The sequence below is a fragment of the Astatotilapia calliptera genome, chromosome 7, assembly GCF_964374335.1.
Source record: "Astatotilapia calliptera chromosome 7, fAstCal68.1, whole genome shotgun sequence".
Classification (NCBI taxonomy): domain Eukaryota; kingdom Metazoa; phylum Chordata; class Actinopteri; order Cichliformes; family Cichlidae; genus Astatotilapia; species Astatotilapia calliptera.
This window is the reverse complement of record NC_137428.1, coordinates 8,365,468-8,392,215: the sequence shown is the minus strand read 5'-3', so window position 1 is coordinate 8,392,215 and position 26,748 is coordinate 8,365,468. Positions and strand designations below refer to the sequence as shown.

The window sequence follows — 26,748 nt, the reverse complement described above, 5'->3', positions numbered from 1 at the left end:
AAATCTGGCTGAAACTTGGCCCAGACGTAGAGCAGGTTTCCCGGAGGAGGGATGTGTTGAAAGTTGGACCTCAACTACTCAGGATGATTTTTAATGAATTTCTGAAATTTCCATAATTGTAGTGTATTGGCCGACTGCATTGGATACAAGTACCCATTAATTTCTGAGGAATTCTACAGTAAATCTGGCTGAAACCTGGCACACAGGTACAGTAGGTGTCCTAGAGGAGGGATGTGTTGAAAGTTGTACATCAACTACTCAGGATGATTTTTCATGAATTTTTGAAAATTGACATAATTAAATTGTATTGGCTGACTGCATTGGATACAAGTACCCTTTAATTTCTGAGGAATTCTACAGTAAATCTGGCTGAAACCTGGCACACAGGTACAGTAGGTGTCCCAGAGGAGGGATGTGTTGAAAGTTGTACATCAACTACTCAGGATGATTTTTAATGAATTTTTGAAAATTGACACAATTGTAGTGTATTGGCTGTATTAGATTGAATAAATGTTTCCATTAATTTCTGAGGAATTCTACAGTAAATTTCGATGAAACTTGGCACACAGGTACAGTAGGTGTCCCAGAGGAGGGATGTGTTGAAAGTTGGACATCAACTACTCAGGATGATTTTTAATGAATTTTTGAAAATTGACATAATTCTACTGTATTGGCCGACTGCATTGGATACAAGTACCCTTTAATTTCTGAGGAATTCTACAGTAAATCGGGCTGAAACCTGGCACACAGGTACAGTAGGTGTCCCAGAGGGGGGATGTGTTGAAAGTTGTACATCAACTACTCAGGATGATTTTTCATGAATTTTTGAAAATTGACATAATTAAATTGTATTGGCCGACTGCATTGGATACAAGTACCCTTTAATTTCTGAGGAATTCTACAGTAAATCTGGCTGAAACCTGGCACACAGGTACAGTAGGTGTCCCAGAGGAGGGATGTGTTGAAAGTTGTACATCAACTACTCAGGATGATTTTTAATGAATTTTTGAAAATTGACATAATTGTAGTTTATTGGCCGACTGCATTGGATACAAGTACCCTTTAATTTCTGAGGAATTCTACAGTAAATCGGGCTGAAACTTGGCACACAGGTACAGTAGGTGTCCCAGAGGGGGGATGTGTTGAAAGTTGTACATCAACTACTCAGGATGATTTTTAATGAATTTTGGAAAATTGACATAATTCTATTGTATTGACTGTATTGAATTGAATAAAGTACCCTTTAATTTCTGAGGAATTCTACAGTAAATCTGGATGAAACTTGGCACACAGGTACAGTAGGTGTCCCAGAGGGGGGATGTGTTGAAAGTTGGACATCAACTACTCAGGATGATTTTTAATGAATTTTTGAAAATTTACACAATTGTAGTGTATTGGCTGTATTAGATTGAATAAATGTTTCCATTAATTTCTGAGGAATTCTACAGTAAATTTGGATGAAACTTGGCACACAGGTACAGTAGGTGTCCCAGAGGGGGGATGTGTTGAAAGTTGGACATCAACTACTCAGGATGATTTTTAATGAATTTTTGAAAATTGACACAATTGTAGTGCATTGGCTGTATTAGATTGAATAAATGTTTCCATTAATTTCTGAGGAATTCTACAGTAAATTTGGATGAAACGTGGCACACAGGTACAGTAGGTGTCCCAGAGGGGGGATGTGTTGAAAGTTGTACATCAACTACTCAGGATGATTTTTAATGAATTTCTGAAAATTGACATAATTCTATTGTATTGACTGTATTGAATTGAATATAAGTTTCCTTTAATTTCTGAGGAATTCTACAGTAAATCTGGATGAAAATTGGCACACAGGTACAGTAGGTGTCCCAGAGGAGGGATGTGTTGAAAGTTGTACATCAACTACTCAGGATGATTTTTAATGAATTTCTGACATTTCCATAATTGTATTGACTGTATCGGGCCGTTACATTGTAATTTGTGCGCGCGCGTGCACGTGTGCGCGGGTATAGGCTTTCAATCGGCACATAAAGCGAAAAGGCGCTACCGTAAAGACTGGTGTAAAAGCGCAAGGAAATTTATGCGGCGGATAGGAGGCGGCTGGCTTGACCGCGGCTCACAAATGACGGCTCACTTTACCGCGGTATCTTTCGTGCTTGGCTCTCCTACCTTTGCTAACGTGATGCACATAGCGCAGAAGCCCATGCTGCATTCACTTACACTCGGATATCTGAGCTTCACCGTGAAAACATAATCGTACATTTGATATTTGATTGAATTTTATTGTTTTGCCTTTGGGGTGGCACCTGGGGTGACCAGTCTGGTTGGGGGGGTGGCCTGTGCCCCCCCAGGCCACCCCGCTGGACACGCCATTGCAAATCAAATCACTTTTATTGTCACATCACATGTGCAGGTACATTGGTACAGCACATGTGAGTGAAATTCTTGTGTGCGAGCTTCACAAGCAACAGAGTTGTGCAAAATACAATAATGTAAACAAGCAAAATACAAGAATGGCTACATCTGAAACTAATAAATATATGTACAATATATAATAGTATATGCATTTCTGGATGTGTATACTAAATATTTTTCTACGTGTGTGTGTGTGTGTGTGTGTGTGTGTGTGTGTGTGTGTGTGTGTGTGTGTGTGTGTGTGTACACATATTTTACAAATTAAATAGAGTAAACAATAAATAAAATATCTAAAAATATACAGAGTTGAGACATGTTGAGACACTCTCGATTTTTGAGAAAATTTAAGGATTTTAAGTGTGCCTTATAGTGTGGAAAATACATTATACAGAAGAAAAGAATATATCGTGATATATATCGTTACCGCACATGCTTCAAATTATATGCGATATGAATTTTAGGCCATATCGCCCAGCCCTAATTTCAAGCATCCGTACGAACCCTGTATACGCTATTGTTTGTTTTGTGGTGTTGCAAAATAAACTGTTTATGGCAATATTTTTTTCATGGTTTTGATGGTCACTGTAGTTGCTATTTTATTTCTTAAAGTTCTCTCCTTCTCTTATACTTACAATAACCATACTATGGACGAACAAGCGACTGTTTTTACGCGTACTTTCGTTACCAACAATGACGGTAAAACCATTGTATGGCTCCACCATCCGCTTGTTTATTTTCCACATAAACCTTTCACAATAAAGCTCAAGTTTCTGTTGAGACTTTTCAAAATAAACTGAAATGATATATATTATTCTCAAACATAAAATTTCAGAATATGCAGCAAACAAATGACCTCAAATAAAAACATCAAGTAACTATAAAATGGCGCTTACAGTCACCATGCAGATGAAGGCACAGAGAATACCAGCATGGCCAGCAAGGATGAGGCAGAACCAGCTAGCTCCAAGCAGAAGGACCAGTCAAAACAAGTCGAGGACCTTGTTGTTAAACCAGGCGCTACCTCTGTAGCATGGACATGGTTTGGTCATGAAAAGTCTGACACGGCCCAGAAAACTGTACTATGCAAATTATGCCACAAACTGGTCCCCACCACCACTCAAACACGACAAACTTCTTTAACCACCATTTTAACCACCACTTCTTTAACATATAATGTATTTACATTACATTAATGTATTTAAAAAACATCGCATGAGAAAGTGTGTCCACCTTCTCATGTAATGTTTTTTTAATTATTTTTGCTACTTTTTACATTGTATATACATACTGAAGACATCAAATATTGAATTGAATAAAAATAAAATTGAATTGAAATATATACAGACAAATGTAAGTTCGGGAATAAATTTATTGAGATATATACCCATAGCATGCAAAATATCACACAGAAAGTACTTTAAATATTTTTTAAAAACAGTTAAAGTGATGCTTTTTCATAATCAAAAACTTACATACAATCACAATTAAGTCATCTGTGTATACAGTGGCATTTGTATACACAACACACTAATTCACAGAAATGAGTCATACTGTTTAAAAATGCAAGCTTTTGCTTTCAGTGAATGTTCATAGTGTCTTAGATCCAATCATTTACCACCCAGTACTAACACAGGAGTGACTAAAGTCAGTTTTCATTCTATACGAAAAGAGTTGTAACAGTTGCAACACACTGCCCTTACTTCCTTATTAACAATCAATATATATTCATCAACAATCATGTAGTTCGGGGCAACTAAGATCCTTTGATTCCCTGTTTTAGTTTAACAGGATGATATAGAACCTTTACAGCTTACCAGACCAGAAAAAAATGAACCACTTGTGGCTTTTCTGTAACTGTAAAAAAGTCAACAAAAATAAAATGACACGAAAAGAGAAAATGTTAAGATTTAAATACAGATTCAAGAAAGAAAGTTCAGAAATACAGTTCTGTTTGATTTTTGGTTGTTCACATGAATACCTACAGAAAAACATTAATGCAGTTTTAACACACAGTTATGCATTTTTGCTGAAATTTACTACAAAAGATAGAAAAATAGTTTTTGTGTTACAGTTGGCAGCAGAGTGGATGGGCTCAGAGATGATAGTAATGAGGAGTGGTTGGTGCAGCCAAGTCACATGATTAAGCAGGCTGTCTTGGCGGTGTGAGGCGCTCTCTGCGAAATCAACCAAATCTATAATCAAACTGTTTTATAGCACACATCGGAAACATTCATTTTTTCAAAAACTTGTATTTTGTTAAACTGTACCAAATCCCAACAAGTGTGACCCAGAATACTAGACTTGTCACATACATAGTTTTAGTTTGAAAGTCTGATACACAAAAATTATTCTAGAAATCCACATACATTTGAAGTGACATGAATCATGTCAAACTTGCCTCACTTCCACTGTTTTGAAGGCAGATGAATTTGCCACCTCTGTCAATCTCGTCAGTATAGATGGGTCCTGTGGCTGAGGCAGTGTGCACTTTTGACATTGAGCTGCTGGCGTTTTGTTCCCCTATGTCAACACGCTTCCGCTTTCCCTGAGTGGTGCACACACTTCCACTGCTGGATGAGCCTCGAGACATGGTTTCATGAGATGAAGGACTTTGAGACAGCTTTAGCCTAAAGAAAAGCAAAGTTAAAGAGTTCTGCGTTATCAAAGCTTTTCAGAAGGGATGTCAAAAGATGAGCCAAAATTTTTGTTTCCTCACCTTTCTTCTTCTCCTTCCAGAAGCTTACGATAGATGTTTATCTCCATGTCCAGGGCAAGTTTAACATCAAACAACTCCTCATGCTCATGAAGTTGCTGCTGCATCTTTGCTTGGATCTCAGCCACCTCACGTTCTTTGTCTGCTAGCATTTTGCGGCTCGTATTTTTTTCCTTTACCAATGCTGCCTCCAGCTCTGCTATACGTTCACGCCAACCATGAGTCTCAATATTTGCAAAGAAGACAGAGGTGAACAAGCAAGTCCACAGTGTCATTCAGCAGTGCTTTAATTTTGTTAGCTTTGTGATCTGCGTGACAGCATTGTTCAAATGTATTTGGTAAATTTTTCTTTAGGATTTAGGTTAATACTAATCAGTATTGAAATGTAAGTAAGTTAGGATGTTGGGGTTTTTTGTTTTTTTTTACTTTAACTTTAAACACAGGTAGTTTTGTAGAGCCAGATTCTTTGGCATGTAAGTTATATTTTGGCATCATTTTTTTCATGACATCTTAAAAATGTCATAGGATTGGATGGGCTACAGTAAAAAATAGAGTTCTGACATGATCAGTAGTTATGTCTCTAAACTTCTGCAGCTATTATGTCAATGTATAGAAGACAGTTGTAAAAACTCATACTGATAGCTATCGAGACAGTCATTATATGACATCAATCTTCTAAATTAAGAAACATTGAGGCAAACACCTATTGCTCTACAAGTCTATACATTCTTGCGACATTGGAATATGTATTATTGTATTGAAATTGTAAATGAAGAGCATTTAAAAAATCTCTCTGAATATCATATCAAAGTTTCATCTATTAATAGCTTCCTGAATTCTCTTTCCCTACTCATGCATGCACTTAACTCAGGGTGAACATATGTAGAACACTACTCTGATCATCCCTTATGGAACTGCAAACTCACCATCAATGTTAATCAGCTCAGTTTATTTCTAAACTCAGATCATTTAACATCCTTCCTGTAATGGAACCATGGTCTGTACTCACACTTAGAACTAAGAAACACAGGCATTTTGGCTAACAGAAATTAAAGCCTTATACGTAAGATAAAAAGCCAACCTCCTTCTGCAGATCAACTAGCTGCGCAGTGAGGCTCTCGATCGTAAGGGCAGACTCTCTGAGCTCCCCCTGAGCCATGTTGGCTGATGCGTCTTTCATCTATGATAAGCGATGCAGATCTTCTGGCTGGAGACAAATATACAAATGTTTCCAGATTCAACAACAGCAACAGTTTCACACCCTGAAAGAGGAACTAAGTGCCGTCAGTGACTTCCTGACATACAGGAAGTTATGTTTACAGTTCTCTTCGCTTTCGTATGGGTGCTACTTTAACATGTTACTTTCTCTGCATGAGCAGACTTCAGCTGGTATCAACATACCGCATTCTGCAGTATATTGTCAATAACTGTTTAACATTCTGGTGTCTACAGCAGATTGCATTCAGTTGATTTCATCTTCAGATCTTAAGATTTTAATTAATCAGACACAAATTTTCTACTAAAGTAAAATACTACATTTAAAAAGCCCTTAGAAAAGACACCAAATAAGAACAAACATTGTTGTAACTGTACATAAAGAGCCTGATGTAACCGGATAGTCCAGTAGATTCCTTCACGCAACAGCTTGCATGATAGCTAATATACAGGACAACAGCTTCAAGCACAGCTTAATAGTGATTGTAGTAAGCAAATCTCAGTTTCAACTGTGAAGGGAAGACTTCAAGCTTGACAGGACGAGTTGCAGCTAGAAAGCCATTGCTAAGACGTCAGAATAAGACAGATAAGCTTGCCTGGGCCATGTACCACCACCAGTGGACTTCTGAAGACTGAATCAAAATTTGAAATCTTCAGTTCATCACACAGGATCTTTGTACAGCATAGAGTAGGCGAAAGGATGGTTCCACAGTGTGTGGCGTCAAATGTCAAACATGGAGGTTTAATGTCTCTAAATCGATTCCATGATTTGTTTGTTTTTTTTACTCCAATTGCTTATTTGTACTATGCTTTCATTTCAGAGTGCAATGAGACAAACTGCATAATTTTCAATAAAAATTTGGAAATATTGGGGTGTTCTAAAACTTAAAACCCCAATATCAAATAATACCATGTTCTAGCTATAAAAAAATTAAATTAAAAAAGAGAATAATTATAGTCATTATTATCTACTTTTTAAGTCTGAATCTTATTGTCTTAGTCTAAATTTGTTATAGTATTACAGAAATAATTGTTTTGTTATGGAGAATGTATACACTTTTACCTCGGTTACCTTTACTAATCAATTTGAGTTCATCTTCCAATGCTGACAGAAGACTAACTGCTTGGTGCCATTCTTGTGCTTCTGTAGACTGCAAGGAGAAGCAGAGTCCTCAAGTTTTTTACTTAGTGATTTCGAAATCATTTGTACTCTGGGGCTTGGGGGCTTCAGTAATGTGTAGCTGGTAGGGTGTAGATATGATATAATATGATGTTGCTGTCGATGAGTAGTTATACGCTTTATGTGTTTTTGTGCATTCAGGTTCATTTAAAGAATGATCGTAATAGATCATTAGAGTTAAAGGAACATCACATCGTGGACCCCACCCAGCAGGGTCATATCTTCTCTGAGCGTCGCATCATAATGGAGGTCCACAGTCCATTTACTATCCGGTCAGACTGACCTTTCATAGTGTATGAATTATTCTGATGCAATTCAAAATGTGCTACGCTGTTTCAGAACATCAAAATTATTCTCAAAATGATCAATAATATTTTTTTTCTTGATGTCGCAATCATACCCCTTCGTAGAGTGAGACAGGCGATCTATGTTGTCTGTGAACAATCAATGAACAGAGGGCTTGGCTTACTAGAACAACTGACATCACCTACAGTGCTGTTTTGAGATCCCCCACTCATATCTGGCATCAAGTGATCTCAATCTATAGACCAGATAAGATGCTTATCATTATACAAAATTATACAGAACAATTATACAAAAATTATACATTATACAAATGTGTAAAACAAAATTTTAGTCCACTCTCAAGATCCAATTGAATTCAATTCAGTTTTATTTTTTATAAAAAAATTAATGGTTTTTATCCTGTGAAAAGTGCTATATAAATAAATTGATTAGATTTGACTATTTATGCAGCAGCAAATCACAACAACTGTCACCTCAAGGTGCTTTATATTGTAAGGTAGACCCTGCAATAATACATACAGAGAAAAACCCAACAATCATATGACCCCGTATGAGCAAGCACTTTAGCAACAGTGGAAGGAAAAACTCCCTTTTAACAGGAAGAAACATCCGGAAGAACCAGGCTCAGGGAGGGGCGGCCATCTGCCGCAAACAGTTGGGGTGAGAGAAGGAAGCAGGACAAAATGCATGCAGTGGAAGACAGCCAGAGATTGATAACAAGTGTGATTCAGTACAGAGAGGTAACAAAGTGAGTGATAAAGGTGACTGACAAAGAAATACTCAGTGCATCATGGGAATCCCCCAGCAGCCTATTGCAGCATTACTAAGGGTAGCCCAAAGTTTTAAGCCTAGTCTTAAAAGTAGAGATAGTGTCTGTGTCCCGAATCAAACTGGAAGCTGGTTCATAGAAGAGGGACCTGAAAACTGAAGGCTCTCCCTCCCATTCTACTTTTAAATACTCTAGGAACAAGAAGCCTGCAGTGTGACGGCGAAGTGCTCTAATGTGGTGATATGGTACTATAAGGTCATTAAGATAAGATGGGCCTAATTATTTAAGACCTTGTATGTGAGGAGCAGGATTTTGAATTAAATTCTGGATTTAACAGGGAGCTGAAGGGAAGCCAATACAGGAGAAATATGCTCTTTCTTTCCAGTCCCTGTCACTACTCTTGCTGTAGCATTTTGGGTCAACTCAAGGCTTTTCAGTGAGTTTTTAGGACCTCCTGATAATAATGAATTACACTAGTCCAGCCTAGAAGTAATAAATGCATAAATGATTTTTTTTAGCGTCACTCTGATTCTAGAGATATTGTGCAAATGTAAGAAAGCAGTCAATCAATTTTTGGCAAATACAGGAAATCAGTTTTTGTCAGCCGATCACTTTTTGGCACAACACCCGGTCGTGCACGTCTTGATTTCTGCTTCAAGGCACTGCAGCGCGTCGCATGTGGGTGAGAGCCCCTCTCCCCTGTCTGTCTGACCGAAAAGTGTACGAAGACGGACAATTTTGGGGGACCATAAATCCTGCAGATTAAGCATTGACCATTGGTCATTTTCAGTACTCACAATTAATTGCCCAATCAAATTACTAAACATAATTACATATTGACATAATTAGAGAGAGATTATAGTCAAATAAATAGCTGCTTTGACAATGAGCCACTGCTGGTAGCTAGAGTGTGTGTCTGTTCTGTTTGGACTGATCATTCATGCTGGGGCGCTTACACCAAGAAATCCGTTTGTTTGTTTTTTGTCCCAGGGCAGACCCGCCTCCAGCTGGACCAAGGCCCTTCGACCAGCCAATGAGATGCTACGTTACGTACGCACGCACGCACGTACAGCCTGAGTACGTGCCCGGTTGCATGGTTTGTGCTTCCACTGTTTTCTATGTTGTCGCGTATTATTCACCTTCTTATGGGTGTTATCTCGTGTTTAAGGAGCTTTGGAGCGTAGCACGGCTTGACTGTGGCGTGCGACAACAGTTAGCCCAGTGAAAAAGATGTGATAGGCAGACAGGCTAACGACTTGTGAACAAGCTGCTAGCTACTTTTAGCTTGTTAAGCTCAGCTGGAAAAGTCCGGTTCTGCCAAATATGGTTAGAAGAATCACTAGTTAGCAGCAAGGTTACTGCTGTTCTTGGCGTTTTAGTGCTGTTCTGAGGAGATACTTTACTCGGACAGTTAAATCTTAACGTCTTCATCTTGCAACACGGAGCGAGCGTGGTGGTGACCGTCCTTGACAGCTGTGTGCGCGTGGATCTCACTTGACTGTGAAACATCTGTCGAGTACTGACAGGAGTCAGTATGTGCGCTCCCTAACAGCTGCACTACGCAGGACCCTGAGTAACTCTAACCGGACATTTGTGAAGTTTTTGGTTGTAGGTTCATTTAATAAGGATGGCTCGCCGTTCGGTGCTGTGCCACGGGAGTCGAGCCATCAGCCTGCTGTATGGAAACACTCTTCGCCCCCTCCACGCTTCACTGTGCAGCGCATCACCACAACCGAAAGCTGGGTTCAAACCAGAAAAGGTAGCAGTGGTCACAAAGACTACGCGGTATGAGTTTGAACAGCAGCGGTATCGCTATGCAGGAGTTTCTGAAGAAGATCTAAAGCAGTTGGTAAGACTGCATTCATGTGACTACCACAAAGCAAACACGCCACTTTACATTCTACCCTTCACCCAGTGTTTTACTTAATCTGTGTTCTACAGCTTGCTATGAAGGGCTCCAGCTACAATGGCCTTCTGGAAAGACACAACATCCACACTAGCAACGTGGAGCACATTGTGAAGAGCCTGCAGTAAGATACCGTCCAACAGCAATGTTTCTTAGAGAAATGGGAAGTGCTTGCAGCTGGGACTCTCTTTGTATTCTGTTTGTTTTCAGGAGAGAAGGCATTACTGTACAAGTGGTAAAAAGAGGAGAATACAATGAAGATGTAGTGCGGTGGGCAGATACCATTATCTCTGCTGGAGGTAGGAATATTTTGTCATCCTAGGTATCATTTGTACAACAAAGCTGTCTGCTTGGGACAGTAATTCATTGTAAATGTAGAACATCAATAATATATGGCTTATATGGTCATTACCAGTATATATTCTGTTAATGTAATAACCACAGAATAAAAGGTTCTTCCTTGTCTTTCACTCTCTTTGTTCTTTAACAAAATCCAAGTTCAGTAACTGGAATTGTGTGGGGGTTTTTTGTTTTTGTTTATTAGGTGATGGAACAATGCTACTTGTGGCCAGTAAGGTTTTTAGCAAAGACAAACCAGTCGTTGGAGTTAACACAGACCCTGAAAGGTAAAGCACAGAACAGACCATTGTTGGATATGAATTGTATTGTTAAATTAAAGTGGACCTATTATGTTAGTGTACAACTCCATATTTTTGTTGTTGGGCTAGTTCTGCATAGAGCTGGGCAATGTAGACCAAATTATTATCACTATTAATGTTTTTTTTCTATATTAAACAATTTTGGTAATTATTGATATAGATGTAGGTACATGTTAGTATTCTAAGCTAGCTGTTTGTTTTAATACAAATTGAAAGTTGAAGAAAAAGTATTAATAACTAATAGGCTACAATTACCTGAAACATGGGGAAATTACTGGTTTACATGCATTAAAAAATACAATTAACTCAAATTAACTGGTAGTATAACACTGTGCTGTACTGTTTAACAGTGCAGGCATAAAAAAATGTAAATAGAATGTAAATGTAAATAGAAACTAATGTATTGTATCTGAATAATTGCCCCTGTACCTCCAATTAATAAGACTAGCCTGTTCACAGTTTGAAGTTTAATAGACATTCTTTTGCATATTTTTGAAAGTAATAAAAGAGGTGTCATTTTACTGAACTTTGTCAGGACCTGTCGGCGCTGTGTCTTTTTTAACCTGTCCATCTGCGCTCAGTCTAAATGGAGGAAACGACTTCTGCACTTTTGCCTTTTTGCGACCTGTATTATCTCTTCCTGAGCAGCTGGCTTTTTGGTATTACTTGTTGGGTATTATAGCCACGTTAACCTGTTGAACCCCATTGCCCCTGGTACCAGGGTTGAGAGGGAGAACATCTATTGGCCCGATAAGCCATGTGTATTGATTGAATTTATCATTGTCATCAACATTTTTAAAATAGCGTGATCGTTTTGTCCTCCAGCACTAGTGCTGCATGGTCTGGAGACGATCTTTATCGTTATGCTGGACCTTCATCCGCCCCTTTAGTTCATCCTCTGTCTTACACGTATTGGGGCTCTTCACTGTCGCAGAGCCAGAAGAAGGGAAAACTGTCTGAAAATGAGTATTTAGAACAGCCATGAATTTTTTAGCTCGCAATAATTATTTGCAAGTACACTGACTTCATTCTTTGAAATTTTGGCCACATCCACTGTTGGAACAGTGTATATATACACAACAGAAAGTAAATGTAAAGCATAGTAAGCCCACAATAATAAAGACTGTGTGTTTTATTGAAAAACTCAATAAGTCATTAATGTAAATTTCTCAGTGCAGTGGTGTGTAAGTATTTAAATAAGTTGAATTTTTCATGGGATTAAGCCAGCCGATTGCTGGTTAACATTTCCAGGTGAGTATATTGAAGTTTTGTCTTTCTACTGAAGGTCAGAAGGTCATCTGTGCCTGCCTGTGCGATACACTCGTGCCTTCCCAGAGGCACTGGAGAAGCTGTGCCGTGGTGAGTTCAGGTGTGTATTTTTATCTACAAATGCTGACTGCTCTCACGCCTTCCTCAATGTTAGCAGCTTTTTCTGGCTCAGTAGTGACAATCTACAGTTATGGTCCATAAGTATTTGGACAGGGGCTGAATTTTTGCAGTTTTGCCTCTGTGCACAACCACAGTTGCTTTTAAATCAGGTAACTTACCAATGGAAATGGGGGAATGTGTATGAAATGAGTGTAGTTAAACAGTTAATGCAATACCTTTTGTTAAAGTGTAAAGTACCTTGAGTTAAAGTGAAAACTCTGCACTTTAATAACATGTTTGATTTAAAATGTACTGTGGTTCTGCGAGGTAAAAATGCAAAATTGTATCATTGTGTCTGTATTGAAGGCCCTGACAACTGCATTATGTTATTAACTAATACCAGTGGATTATTTTATGTTCAAAGTTGTACAGAAAATAGTCCATAACTCTTTGCTGCTGGCTACAGCGTACTGAACACCATGGAGTTGTTGACATGTCATTAGCTTAGAGTTCAGGAGTTTAAATCTGTATGTCTGGGGAAAAGTCACATGATGTCTAACACCCCAAAGCTGTGTCGTCAAACTCAGTCGGATATCCTAAATCCATTTACACTGTCCTGCTACTAGAGTTCACTGCTGCCCACTGTCAAGAGTTTTGGTAAAAGTGTCCAGTAAAAATGAATATGGTGATATTTGGGATGCTGTCTTAGTGTCACCGTTTTATTTCCTCAGATTCTGTAGTTATGTTTCAAAGTAGACCACCTCTTCTCATAAAAGTGGTTTAAAGAGGATTCGGAGACAAATATAGAAAATGGAGAAATGGCGCAGACACAAGGCTAACGCCTCTTGAGACTGCAGATCTCGTCCCCTTACATTTCCCTGGCTGTCTTCAGGTGGCTGTGGCGTCAGAGGATCCGTCTGCACTTAGAGGGAACAGGAATAAATCCCAATCCAGTGGACCTCCACGAACAGCAGCTCAGCCTGGAGCAGCACAACCAAGCTCACCGCTTCACCTCCATGGACAACTTAAACAGTACGACCCACTCAGCATGCTTGTCTGATCCAGTCTCTTTTCTCCAGTGTCACTCAATCCTGAGTTTGTGCAAACATGGCGTGAGATTGGAGTTATATTGATGTTTTCTTGATTTCTTTCCCTGCGTCCTTTTCCCAATTCAATTACTCTTTCTAGGGACAGGAACACTACATGAGACCTTCCACAAGCCTAGCCTTCTCCCTGTTAGAAGCTTAAATGAAATCTTCATTGGAGAATCTCTGTCTTCCAGGTACCTTAATCACGGAAACAGATTCTTACTCCCATCTAAGCATGTTTGCATATTGTAATTTTCATAAATCCTCAGTCCCTTCACTGGCATGCTGCATGCTTTTCCAGCACTCATCAGGAAAAATCTCTGTCCACCACAGGGTGAAGTTAAAATCCTTCAAACCCCATGTTAACCTCTTGCTCCATAGGGCTTCCTACTACGAGATCTCCGTGGATGATGGCCCATGGGAAAAACAAAAGAGTTCTGGACTGAACATATGCACAGGAACAGGATCCAAAGCCTGGTACACAAAACAACTTTAAATGTTTAAAAAAGTAGTTCCTAATCACCTTCCTGCACCAGGAATAGCTCTTCCTGCACCATTTAAAGCTTTGATGCTTGAGTCAGGTGCAAATGAACCTCATAGGTTCATAGTCTCTTCACATAAGTGAGCAAATTCTTACTGGACTGTAAAAAGTGTGATGTGATGGGAAAAGTTTCAAGTCACTGGAAAAACCTAGGTTGTAACATCTGTATGAGCACAGCTGCACAGTAATAATAGCCAGTGGGCCTTTATCACGTTGTGTGGATCAACCAAACTTAAGTAAATTTCTCTTAGTTGGCTCCAAACACTTGATTCATTTTTGGTTGGTCCATGAAGAGCTTTTAATATTCAGATTAATATTATTAAACTTCACCTAACATTGAAAGGAGATGCAGGCAAGACTTAAACACACACAGATAGATATAAAATTTATATTGGCCCAGCTGTGATTTACTACTAAAAATGCTGATTCTTTACTTAGACATTGTTTTATTTTTGTCACGTTTTATTTTTCCTATAAATTATGAAAGCCATTGATGTAAAGCATGATATTGCCTTACAAATAAGAATGAAAAGAATCGTGTCTTTACACTTGTCAGCTCCCTCACAAGCTTCTCTCTTGTGCTCCACAGGTCATACAACATCAATAAACTTGCTGAACAAGCAGTGGAAGAAGTTCTAAAAATTGGTATGTACTGTACATGTGCAAATTTTGAGGTGCAAGACCCGCAGATATAGGGATGGGTATTGATAAGATTTTCACGATTCCGATTCCACTTTCGATTCTGTTTAACGATTCTTTTTAAAAAGGAGAACACTAAGGTCGATTAGCTTAGAACTTTGTTTTTTATCTTCTCTTTGAACAAGATAGAAATTTAGGAGTAACATGGCCTTACAAACCCAACAGTGAGATCTTAAGAGATCCAGCCTATGGCTCTTCAATGTGGTGTCACAAGGTCCCTGGAGGAAAAAATGGTAAATGTAAAATAATAAAATAAATATTCTTCTGTAGCAATAACAAAGTATAACATAAATTATTCTGTAGCAATTACACAAGAATATCCAGTAATGTCCCTGCCTACAATTAAATACATTCACTTACCGAAAATCGGGGACATCTGCTGTGGCAAATGGGTGCAAGCCTTTTACCACAAACTTAGACACTGCTCGGTGACATTCGTCTATCCTGGCCTGAAAGGAGACGCTAACGGTAGACTGCAGCGAGAACTGCCAGCATCTGAGCCAGACTCTGTCTGTCTGTCTCATCATGGTCACCTAAATGCACAGTAATGGCAGGTTTTGTAATAAGGCAGAACGCGCTAACATAATATGCACTGTTAGTTGATTATTTACCTGCCGCATTAACGGGAGAGGACGTGCAAACGTTACCGCTGCTGCTGGGTTGAGATTCACGAGTCAAGCGGCATTAAAAACACGACATTCATTTAAGGTTATCATGTGTTTTGTGAGCAAATGCTTTTGCATATTCGTGGTGTTTCCTCTCTTAAATGAAATATCTACTTTGCAAGTATTGCAAGTTGCCCTGTTTGTCATCCGTTCTCGTAAAGTATAATCAAACTTTTGAGCGTCTGAGCCGCTTAGGCGCCGTGTTTCCTGCCAGGTAAATGACGCTCCGCAACGTGGTGACGTCATTCGGGGCGACTGGAATCGATAAGGGAATCGTTTGCAAAAATGGCAAACAATTCCAAGGAATTGAAACAGTGGGAACTGGTTCTTAACAAGAACCGGTTTTCGATACCCATCCCTACGCAGATATCATCATAACTTTGCAGAGTAGCAGGCAGAGACTTGCAAGATGTGTCTGTCTTAATGTTCCTTATCAGCAAATGCAGCAAAATAGTAACACCTAAACTCTCAAGAAGAATGAGTAGTTCCATTTGCCTGGTTGTCAATCTAAACAATTTGTGTATATTTGAAAAAGAAAAAGACCACTTTCTTTATTTGCCCGATGCAGCCGCTCTCTTACTCACTGTCAACCACTCGGTCTGAAGCCCTTCACCTCCTCAATTCAGCTATGGTTTCCCCACTGCTCTGACACACCCCAAAATTCACTGTGATGAATAAAACTGTAATGATATATTGATGATTTTTTAAAATTTATTTATCACAAACTGATTAAATATGAAGTTCAGATTTTATCTATTTATTTAGAGTTATATGATTTTTGTTTTTTAATGACCCCTTGGCAGTTCTGCTGCTAAAGCCACCCTTCCCTTTAACCATCTTTTTCTGAATAGTTGACCCTTGTAAGCAGGAGCTTTAAACAGCAGGTGGGTGTAACATTACCCAGAGCTGTGTGCCTGAGGTAAACATACTGCACATTCTAGTGTCAAACAGATCCATACATACTAAATTGTCTGGAGTTTTTAGGGCTAAAGCACATACACTTACCTCATAACTTAAAGCTGTGGACAGGGGTAACACTGAGTATCCACCCAAGGTTATTATTATTGTTAACTAAGATAAAAACTAAAAATAAAAATGGAAAATAAAAACTAGACTGACGCTAAAACCAACTGAAATGATGTTGTTAAAGGAAAGAGCCTCAGTTTTAGTATGTGTTAGTCTGGTAAAGATTCTATTGGTACTTGCCTGCCTACAAGAAATGTTGCCTCTGACTCTCCACTTCATAGAATAATAATTTAAAAGACACTGAAACAAATAAAACTAAACATTCCACTCTGGAGCTGACTGAAACTAAATTCAATTAAAAGCAATAAAATATGAAAATGAAAAACTCTAATAACTCTGGTGTCCACCACTGGAACAGCATTCATGACAGAAAATAAGGGGAGGTACAAAAGGTCCACTTTCCACCAGCATGTGGATTAAGAGGGGAGAAAAAGAATAAAACCTGGTATTATTTTATTAGTAATCCTGAGGACCTTTCACTTAAACCAGCGTTCCCCAACCTTTTTTGCGCCGCGGACCAGTTTATGCCCGACAATATTTTCACGGACCGGCCTTTAAGGTGTCGCGGATAAATACAACAAAATAAAACTAGTACCAGTACCGAAAAAAGAAGATTTATTCATAACACACGTGAAAAGACCCAGGAAAACTGAGTTAACAATAAAAGCGATAACAAAACAACGCTGAAAACCGATAAAAACCCTGAAAACCATACATTTCACACCTGAGCCGCAACTCTCGCGGCCCGGTACCAAACGACTCACGGACCGGCCCGGGGGTTAGGGACCGCTGACTTAAACTGTAACACACCCAGTAAGGTTAATGCTAAACTTCCCAAATTTTCAAAACAAAAGTTAACAAACTGCAGTGATCCCACTTACCTGGAATCCAAAATGTATTAGATAATATTTGGCCTCTATTGTACTGTTCTGGAACTGTAGATTGTAACTGGTCCTTGCATGCATAAAACCCAATTTGTTTCCTAAATGCCTTTTTATTTTCTTCCAGGGAAATCCCAGTCAGGTCTGGATATCCCCCTTAACCAAGAATTAATTGAAAAAGGTGAGCTCCTATTTCTCTTGTCATTATTGTTGTGTAGTTTTATAGCCTTTTTTATCTTGCTCTTGCACCTGTGTGATCAGTTACAGAGGAATACAACAAGTCTCTGGTGTTCAGCCCAGATGACAGCCGTTTGTTCTACAGCGTCAGGGAGCCCATCGTGAACAGGGTCTTCTCCAGCAGTCGACAGAGAGGCTTTGCCACAAAGTCAGTGGTGATCACCAGTCTCAGGCAGAGCACAACGTCGATGAGTCTGTGCTGTAACTGAAGCCTTTGATCGTTTTGGTTTTTTTTCCTTCTTTTCTGCCTTCAGGTTGTGTGTCCGCTCCCGCTGTTGGGATGCTTGCATGGTGGTGGATGGTGGGACTTCCTTTGAATTCAACGATGGTGCTATCGCTACAATCAGCATGAGCGAGGAGGACCAGCTCCGGACTGTTGTGTTAGAAAACTGAGACAAGTCTGAATATCTCTCAAGCTAACAGTGTTCACAAGTGGATGTGTTCAAAGGGAAGTATTTGTCCTTTGCTTTTGTTTTATTATACATATTTTACAAACAAAACCCATTTACACTTTCTTTTCATTTTTAATATTTGTGTCAATATTCCAAGCTACAAAGATGATCCCTTATTTAGATACAGTTTCTGATTATATTTACGGTATATCAGCACGAGCCCTAAAGTGAGCAGTGAAACTAAGGCCAAGATGAAAGAATGTAAAAACTCTTTGTAGACCTGAAGTCTTTTGGAAACGTCAGACATAAAAGCTACACTGATCCAGCAAACTGTTTGTGAATATTACCCCACACTGAAACAGGACAAAGATTTTCAGTAGGTTTCACACTACTGAGTGAGCTTTAAGAATATGGGCAAAGTTATTCAGAGTTATTGTTGTCAACAAATCCAAATTACTCTGCCTCAAGTTTATAATTTATTGCTGAATACACAAAAAACCTTTAAACAGAACATGGCTGCAGATTTCTAAGGAGTTCAAACTTCTGATATTGATACATCAGGTGATTCTTTTTATACATGCATTACGATTAGGACAGTGTCACACTTTGACTTCCTGATTATCACCACTGATAGCATAACTTGAGCTGATTATAATAAAATGCTTGACTCATGTGAGGAGCTTTCTGGGAAATTGAAGATGAAGTAAAAGTGCAAGAACGTGGGGAGAGTGTAACCATAAATGTACAAAACCACACAATAACACAATTGTTATTGAATGTTATTGAAATACTAATGACAATTGGTATTTCAGTTTTTAATTTTTGCTTTTTACCATGTTACATCTCCAATCTCTATATATATATATATATATTATGTAGGCTAAAAGGAATCATTATTTTCAAACTGATTAGTAACTTACTGGCACAACCGTCTGGCTCTGTGATGCGTTCCTGTTACATGTGATGCGCAGTGCTAAGAGGACTGTGGAAGCAAAGCCCCCTGCTGGTCAAACTGTGACAGGGTTTTTAAACACCCCACCAAAACAAAAGTTTTTTAACACTCGACATATGTACTGATGGCACAACTAGTATGGAGTTCTTTTCTGTTCCTACAGACCACTCAAAGCACTCCATTTTAAATATATATCTATATATAACTGGATATGTTAAGTTATTATCAGCCAATACTATAAGCTAGCCAGCTGTCTTCAGTGGTGGATTAATCCACATTTCCTACTCATCCTACTATCTACTATCCTATAAATTGAGGGGGAAATAATCTACAGGATGTCTTGATGGTATTGAAAGAACATTCACTAATGCAAGTTTGTGGCCAACTGTGGGATATGCTACATCTGGCTTTGGTACAGTATTTGTTACCAGGAGACATTCTCTGTTGGTTTCAGGGCCTCGTTAACACTAGAGAAAAATCTAGATTCATCAGTCCTGTCCAAGCATATATTCAATTCCGCTGTAAGTTTTATAATTGTAAATGTATGCAGAGGACTTGAAGCACAGCGGCTTGCTGAGTAAAGATATTTTTGGAATATAGTGTCTATTTTTCCTAGCTGTCTGAGCCACACAGAACGGTAAGTTTTAGAGGAAAAAAAAATGTAGTGCAGCAAAGAGAACTCCATGTTTAAAGGGTTGGGGTTGTTTTCTCTGGTAGAGTTAAAGGGGCTGTTTCTTGACACCTAAGACAGGAAACAGTCTTGTCTGTGGTGGGCATGGCTAAAGTTATAGGTGAAGTTATTTTTAACCCAACAAATCTCTTGACTTGGAGCGTTCTTGCAAAAACCATGTTCTGTTTGAAAAGTTATCTGCAAAGTGTAACATGCACCATGCCAAAGGCAAGTTTCCCTATGGAAACACACTCTACTGGAATGTTTTGTTTTGGAACTCGATAAAGTGATATGAACTACAAGTGCTTCTGTGTGCTGCTTTTGTTCCCCCCCCATTAAGCTCATCTTATTACCTTCCTGTCTTCATTGTATCAAGCAGGTTGTTTTTCGTTGTGACTTTAGCAGGAAATTTATCATTTTTAATAATTAACAATTTGGAGGCTGAAATAATGGTCCAAATTGTGGGAGGAGTCATCCTTAATTTAAAAAAACAAAAAACAAAACCAGATTTGAGAAGTTTTCTGCTGGAAGAAATGCTAAAAACTATCCGTCTACAGCAACCTCCCTTGTCCTTGATACATTTGGTTATGCTCAGTGCATTTAATCATCTGCACAGTGTACCATTTTAGTCAGTCTGCTGTAACTGCACAAGAAAATCATCTGTCAGCACTGCAAGTATGTCACAGTTCATGCCATGCCCACAAATGTACACTGTAGACTTTTATTTATGTAGCGCTAAAACACAGCAACAGTCGCCTAAAGGCGCTTTATACTGTAAAGACCCTACAATATTACGGAGAAAACTGAAAACCCCAACGGTGGTTCCTTTCCCACTTTGACAGTGGGAAAGGAAAACTCCCTTTTAACAGGAAGAATCCTTTGACACTGTTTGGGGAGAGGCAGCAATTTGCTGAAACTGGTTGGGCTGAGGGAAAGTAAACCGAACCAGAGAGCAGAGTGGTTCGTAAGCACAGAGAGAGGGAAAGAAGAAATACTCAGTGCATCATGGGAAACAGCCGAGGCCTATTTGTTACTCATCCGAGTAACTTCTTCAGTCTCAGCTGAGTGCAGGTTTCCCCAACCTTATAAACTGCACATGTACTGTTGTAAATGTACCGTTTATATGGTTGGGGAAACCTGCAGTCAGTTGAGACTGAAGAAGTTACTCGGATGAGTGAGAAAACATTTCTCACATTGAAAACACGATCCAGATGAACAGAATGAACCTTTTGGGATCTCTAATAGGTCTTTTATGATTTTTCAGGGTTTTCAATTTATTCACATCTCTTCACTCCTGTCGGTTCATACAAGTAGCAATCGAATCCAAGTTTAGTACAAGAAATCTAAAATATCTGCTTACTTCTTCACTGTCCAAATACTTTTAAGCCTTAAAACTGGACAATGTATAACAACTTATTTCTCTACAGGAAAAGCAATAGTTTTTAAAACTTAAATCAAACTTAACATTTGAACATCATTATTGATCTAATAATCCACTGATGCTGCAGAGGCAAACATTACATAAACATGTGGCACAAACTGTACATTTCCTTATCTTAAGTTTCCTTAAGTTAAATAAATCCTACAGAAAAATTCAATAGCTTTTAGTTTAAAGTGGTTTATGAGAAAGGACGCGGAGGTGAAAATAAGTCATTCACATGTTCCCCTAGAGTTAAAGCTGACACGAGGGCAAACACAGCCACACTATTGAGCTACTTGGATTACTCCAAGCAACACAGATTATTTGGAAGTCCATAAAAGGTAGTCTCTTTAGCAACAATGTGTTGAGACAGATCCACATATATCAGTTGTCATTAAAACTGGTTCAATTAAAATCAAATGTTCTCTCATTCTTACAGCTGACACACACAAAACACTTTTACTGTTAAATATGTCGACAGCTGGAGGTAAGGATGCAACTGATAAATGTTGGATTACAAGTTAAAATTATTTGGACGATAGTCAATATTTGACTTTTCTAAAATAGAAGAGGCCGTTTTAAAATCATTAAGCTTATCAAAAGATCTGTGATCATTTAGGCAGCACAGTAAATGCCTCCTTAACATACCTTCATTATGCATTTACTGATTTCCAGATATTAGTGAGCAAAACTGATACGAGTATTTAGCCAATTAAATCACTTTACCCCCTTTTAAACCATGCTCAATACATTTTTTAAATGAATTAACACATTATTAGAACCTAAAACAATGTAACGTTTCACTTCACAACCCTGACATTTCTTCACAAGCTTGCGTGCTCTGCATTTAAGAGCACACAAATGTGCAAGCAAGGCTAGAAAGCATATTCTTTAGCAGCAAACACTGAAACATTGTTCCATTACTGCACACCAGGTCAGACCCGAATGCATTGGAATTTTGCAGGACAAAACTCTCTGCGTTACAAACTAACTGGACTAAAGAAATAAGGAGGAGCCATGGTTGTTACAGTCCAAACCGCAGTCGACACTTCTTGTTCCACATGGTGCGGTCGCTGGTGAATCCAACAAACCTGCTGGCCGGTGTGGGCCGGGCGATGCTTGAAAAAGGTCTGGAGTTGATGCTCACATGAGGCATCTCCCTCTTCAGAGAGGGCAGCTGGCTATCTTGCACCAGCCCAAACACATCCAGCTGGCTCAGCACAGGGAACATTATACCCACGTCACTGCAATCACACCAGCTAAAGTATTAATCGTGATTTTCAGCTATTCAAATATGATTCTATATTCTTTTTAGAAAACTATAAATTAAATTTAACAGATTTTCCCCATTTAGGCCCCAAATAAAATCTAGACCAGCATTTAGTTTTCAGTATTCACTCATGCAAACAAGTCCCAAATATAGAGCTCGAGGTTAGAGCAGAGTTTTTGTACTAATAAAATCAAACTGTAAATGAACACCACACCTAGCACTAGTTACCAAACAGACTAGTGCTGTAATCATCATCCGTGTACTTTACTAGTAACTTAGACAGTGCGTTTCCATCTGAATAATAATCACAAACAAACATCTACATACCTGTGGCAAAAAAATAAATAAATAAGCTAGAAGATCCGATCAGATGGGACACACTAACTAGCAGTGACATGGATGGAGGTGGGAGGCAGACAAAAACTTACGTGAGAGCAGCAAGGTGAATGTGATAACAGCGGCTCAGGGACAGATGCAGCAGGTGCTTGAGTTGACTGAGGACAGGTAAGCAGTCAGCTGTCAGCAGAGTGCTATCACTGCGACACAGAAACAGATTTTAAGCTGCAGTCATCTGTGGCCACAGTAAAGACATTTTTCCATCCATGACAATTTAATTTGCAATAGCAAATAAAACGAGACAACTTAAAGAAAAACCCCACAGTTAAATACCAAACATAGAACAATGACTAAACTTTTACCTCAAATCTAGAGTTTTAATCTGGCGGCATTTTTCCACCAACACCTTCACATCTAAAAATGAGAAATAACACAGACACACGTCAGAATGATGCAACTCAAACAATCTTTAAGATCTAGATCGATCTATATATAGTTTTCACAAACTACAGTAATTTCACTTCAGCACCCTCAGTGTTACCCTTCAAGCTGTCAAGTGAATCAAATTACTGTATCATTATGCAGCTTGTTCTGTGTTACATCATTCAGGACAAACCAGCTGTGTTTGTTAGTGTTGAAATCAGTGACTTGAAGATCTCCACCACTCACCATTTAGGGTGAGGCTCTCTCTGTAACCGCTGAGGTTGAGATGTGTAACACTGGAACTCAGATTATCAACCACGCTCTTTATGTGATTATTATCAAAGGTGCACCATGATAAGTTCAGCTGTTGTATACTGAAACACAAAATAATTGCATTAGTAAATCTGAGGCAGAGGAGAAACTTAAACTGTGGTTACAAAGTAAATAAGGACTGAGCAGCTGACCGGGAACAGGATTTAAGCATCCTAGTGAGCACAGGAGCAGAGAAGGCAGAGCAGCCGCTGAGGTTGAGCTCCTGTAGGCGGGTGTTCTTTGCCAGACAGCTGAGTAAAAGAGATTAACAAACACACAGTACAAATTTAAGGCTCAAACACATTCAGAAAATGCATTTACTGAGAGGAATTTAGTGTTTTGCCAGTTTACAATCAACAGTCACAGCACGACTTTTCCATCTCTGATGAGGCTCTACTACAAACAGCATCACTGACTTTTCAGACAAAGGCATGTTTCCCTGGACATCTGAAGTCAGGAAAAGCTCAGACATATTTTTGATAAGAGAAAAGCAGCTGCAAAGACCCTGGGAATCAGTGACATCCCTGCTGCTCTAATCAGTAGCAAATGGTTCAGATCTCACCTGATGATGGTGTCAGAGAGCTGCAGACCCTCCAGGCTCAGACATTCTAGCAGTCTGCAGCGACAGATGATGTCTTCCAGAGCCAACGTTGGTATGATTGAGCTTGACAGATCCATCTGAACCACCTGCAAAGAGCTGTATAATGGAAAAGAAAGAAAAGAGCATTTTTCTACTTAAGTGCCACAGAACTTAATACTTAGAGCTCTTTGGTGTGAAGGAAAATTAAATAGTTAGACATTAGGTAGTTTTCATTAGATTTTCGCAGGCAAGGAAAACTCAGTAAGTCTTCCACTGAAGAAGAAAATCAGGACAGACCACGATAAATGTGACTAACCCTCTGCCTGTTAAGTGCAACTCTTCCACAAAGGAGCGAGGGCAGCGCAGTCTGCGGATGCCAGTCCTCAGCACCTGCTGCAGAGCCAGAGCCGTGTGGGTCATCCCCTCTAGATCCACACTGTGCCACAGAGACTCGTCAAACCTGTGATGAATGCACAAGCAAAGAGGTGTCATGGAGGCAAACCCCTACAGCAGCCTGCAGTAAATAACCTGCACACAGCAACCCGTTCTGTTAAATGTTAATGTGGGTTTCATTGTGTGTGTCATTGAGAATATCAAGCAGCACAAACTCGTTTGTCTACCAGTTTGTCAGAATTTAATACTTTCGAATGTGATGGTGTGCAAGTAGCTGTGACAGCTGTTTAATGGATGAACTAGGAGTAATCCTTTAATGAGGAATCCACAGGGCCACGGATTTCCATATTTTTGAATACTGTGATAAGCGTCACGAGATGTGAGAAAGAACCAGAGGCGTGGTTTGAAGTATGCAAACTCAATCTTTAGGATCCGCCCTGCACTTAAAAAAAAAAAAATTAAGCGGGAAGAAGCAGGGCCAGAGATTTTGTTAATGATCATTATGACTCACGCCAAACGTTGCCAGCGCTTGCAAACTACAGATATTCTGACGAGGTCCTGCAGAGGAAGGCAGAAGAAAATCCTAAGAACAACCTCGTCTGGTAGTTGATCCCATGAAATGTCTGCAGAGGGAAAGAGAAAGGGAAAAAGGTTAAGTTGATCACAGGTGAAAGCCCTCATCTTAAACATCAGAAAAGCATCTGCTCCTACTTGGTGAGGAGTCTTTCCTCCTTGATCTCCTGCTAAGAACAAATTGATTGCTGTCATTCTCCTTCCCCTTGCTGAAGAGCCGCTGTTGCTTGCGCGGTGGTGTGAACTGCAGGATGAAATCTGTTGGGGTGCACTCAGTGTCCAGGCCCTCGCTAAGAATGCCTCTGGACTTGCTTTTCCTGGGCTGAGTCAGCATGGAGTCCTGCAGACTAAGGCAGGGACGATCCTGCAGTGGGACACTGTTGGAAGCAGAGGTTAATCAGACATGTGGGCATCGTTAAACAAGGCTTCATCATTACACAGACACCCCACAGAAAGGCTACTTAGCGGCCTAGCTTCCTCTAAAGAACCCCTCCGTGCCCGCCATATTGATGTAGCTACCAGCGGAGTGACCGCGCAAACTGACTGCAAGACCAAACGACAGACACCGTCTCCTGTCTTTCAGTACAGACACATGCAGGTGGTCCAGGACGTCCACTACTGCCCTGCGGTTAGCTTACAGCGTGTACCCCGGGAAGAAAAGAGCCGCTGACAGGCGTGGAGGGAAAGCGCTGGGGAGAAAGCGCGCTATCGGTACAGTTTTACACTAACGACGCTGACAGTCTACCGAACACACAATTTCGCATAAAAACCGCCTTGTTCACACCACTTTAGAAATGGAAAGCACAGTTTTGAGTCGGGACAGTTAAACAGCACCAAGCTAGCCTTGGGATGGCGGCTCGTTCTCACATGTGCAACACATCTGACAGATAACTTATGCACCGCTATACCTCAAATATGTTTAGTAACAGAAAGTAAGAACCACTGAGGACGATACCTGTCGCCTGGCATTTCCTTTAACTCGAACCAAGTACGATCCTACACGAAAAGTGCAAGACTGCTTGGATTGCAGCCCTCCAACCGAGACTTTAAATTCGCCGCCAACACCGGGGCGCCCTCTTATAGTTACGTCACGGACGTGCCTGCACGTAGATCGCGATACGTCATACGCATTAGTGCTTTCGCCAGGTGGCAGTTTTTTGAGTTATGTTATGTTATGTGCCATATCATTGGCTTTAGAACGGGTGGTAGACAGATTTTCAGAAGTAATAATAGTGATTCATTGTCAGCATTGTTAAGCGTTGAAAAATCGTAGATTTTGTGTGTGAAAAAGCAAAAATATAGTAATAATGTGGACTCCCGCTCATATAGGTATTGTGGGTAATGAAAGATCAGATAGGTTGGCCAAAGAAGCTATTAAAAAGTAGATATTGAAATGCAGATACCGTTGTCGAATTCTGAAGGGAAACGTTTGGAAAGAAATTAAGAATTTATGGGAAATGGCGTGGGATAATGAAGTAAAAGGGAGACATTTATATAAAGTACAAAACCGTTCACGTTACAAGAAATAGAGGAATAAGTAGGCAGGAGGAGGTAATTCTAATTATAAGTAGAATAAGACGAGGTCATTGTTTTCTAAATGACACTCTTTTTAGGAAAGGGAAACATCTTACTGATTTGTGTAATCAGTGTAATGCACTTGTGTTACCAATTGGGTCAAAAGACGTATGAAGTAAGATTAGGGATGTGTGCGTCGAGTCGACTAATTGCGCTATTGTCACTAGTTGGTACCAAACTTACTAGTTGTTGTGTCCTA

General features: G+C 39.5%; 3 protein-coding genes across 4 annotated transcripts; 1 reads left to right on the top strand and 2 right to left on the bottom strand.

Annotated features, from left to right (window-relative positions):
• Window positions 1-3,751: 3,751 nt before the first annotated feature.
• On the bottom strand, window positions 3,752-6,397 carry LOC113027235 (lamin-B1.S-like). Its single transcript, XM_080304101.1, has 4 exons — window positions 6,195-6,397; window positions 5,117-5,337; window positions 4,795-5,027; window positions 3,752-4,570 (listed from the first exon to the last, which is right to left on the bottom strand). The coding sequence occupies exons 1-4, from the start codon at window positions 6,291-6,293 to the stop codon at window positions 4,533-4,535; spliced, it is 591 nt and encodes a 196-aa protein (XP_080160227.1). The 5' UTR covers window positions 6,294-6,397; the 3' UTR covers window positions 3,752-4,532.
• Window positions 6,398-9,639: 3,242 nt separating this feature from the next.
• On the top strand, window positions 9,640-19,969 carry nadk2 (NAD kinase 2, mitochondrial). 2 transcript variants are annotated; one of them, XM_026172745.2, is made up of 12 exons: window positions 9,640-10,432; window positions 10,525-10,613; window positions 10,700-10,788; window positions 11,034-11,115; window positions 12,434-12,517; window positions 13,409-13,548; window positions 13,705-13,798; window positions 13,986-14,081; window positions 14,735-14,790; window positions 17,544-17,597; window positions 17,678-17,801; window positions 17,908-19,969. In XM_026172745.2, the coding sequence occupies exons 1-12, from the start codon at window positions 10,211-10,213 to the stop codon at window positions 18,044-18,046; spliced, it is 1,269 nt and encodes a 422-aa protein (XP_026028530.1). In that variant the 5' UTR covers window positions 9,640-10,210; the 3' UTR covers window positions 18,047-19,969. The 2 variants fall into 2 exon arrangements, with proteins under 2 accessions (XP_026028530.1, XP_026028529.1); XM_026172744.2 differs by having other exon boundaries at window positions 13,938-14,081.
• Window positions 19,970-20,915: 946 nt separating this feature from the next.
• Window positions 20,916-26,087, bottom strand: skp2 (S-phase kinase-associated protein 2, E3 ubiquitin protein ligase). Its single transcript, XM_026172742.2, has 10 exons — window positions 25,930-26,087; window positions 25,113-25,351; window positions 24,913-25,024; window positions 24,325-24,468; window positions 23,991-24,125; window positions 23,581-23,679; window positions 23,363-23,490; window positions 23,056-23,107; window positions 22,786-22,893; window positions 20,916-22,331 (listed from the first exon to the last, which is right to left on the bottom strand). Exons 1-10 carry the CDS (start codon window positions 25,941-25,943, stop codon window positions 22,112-22,114), a joined length of 1,251 nt encoding a protein of 416 aa, XP_026028527.1. The 5' UTR covers window positions 25,944-26,087; the 3' UTR covers window positions 20,916-22,111.
• Window positions 26,088-26,748: the final 661 nt, after the last annotated feature.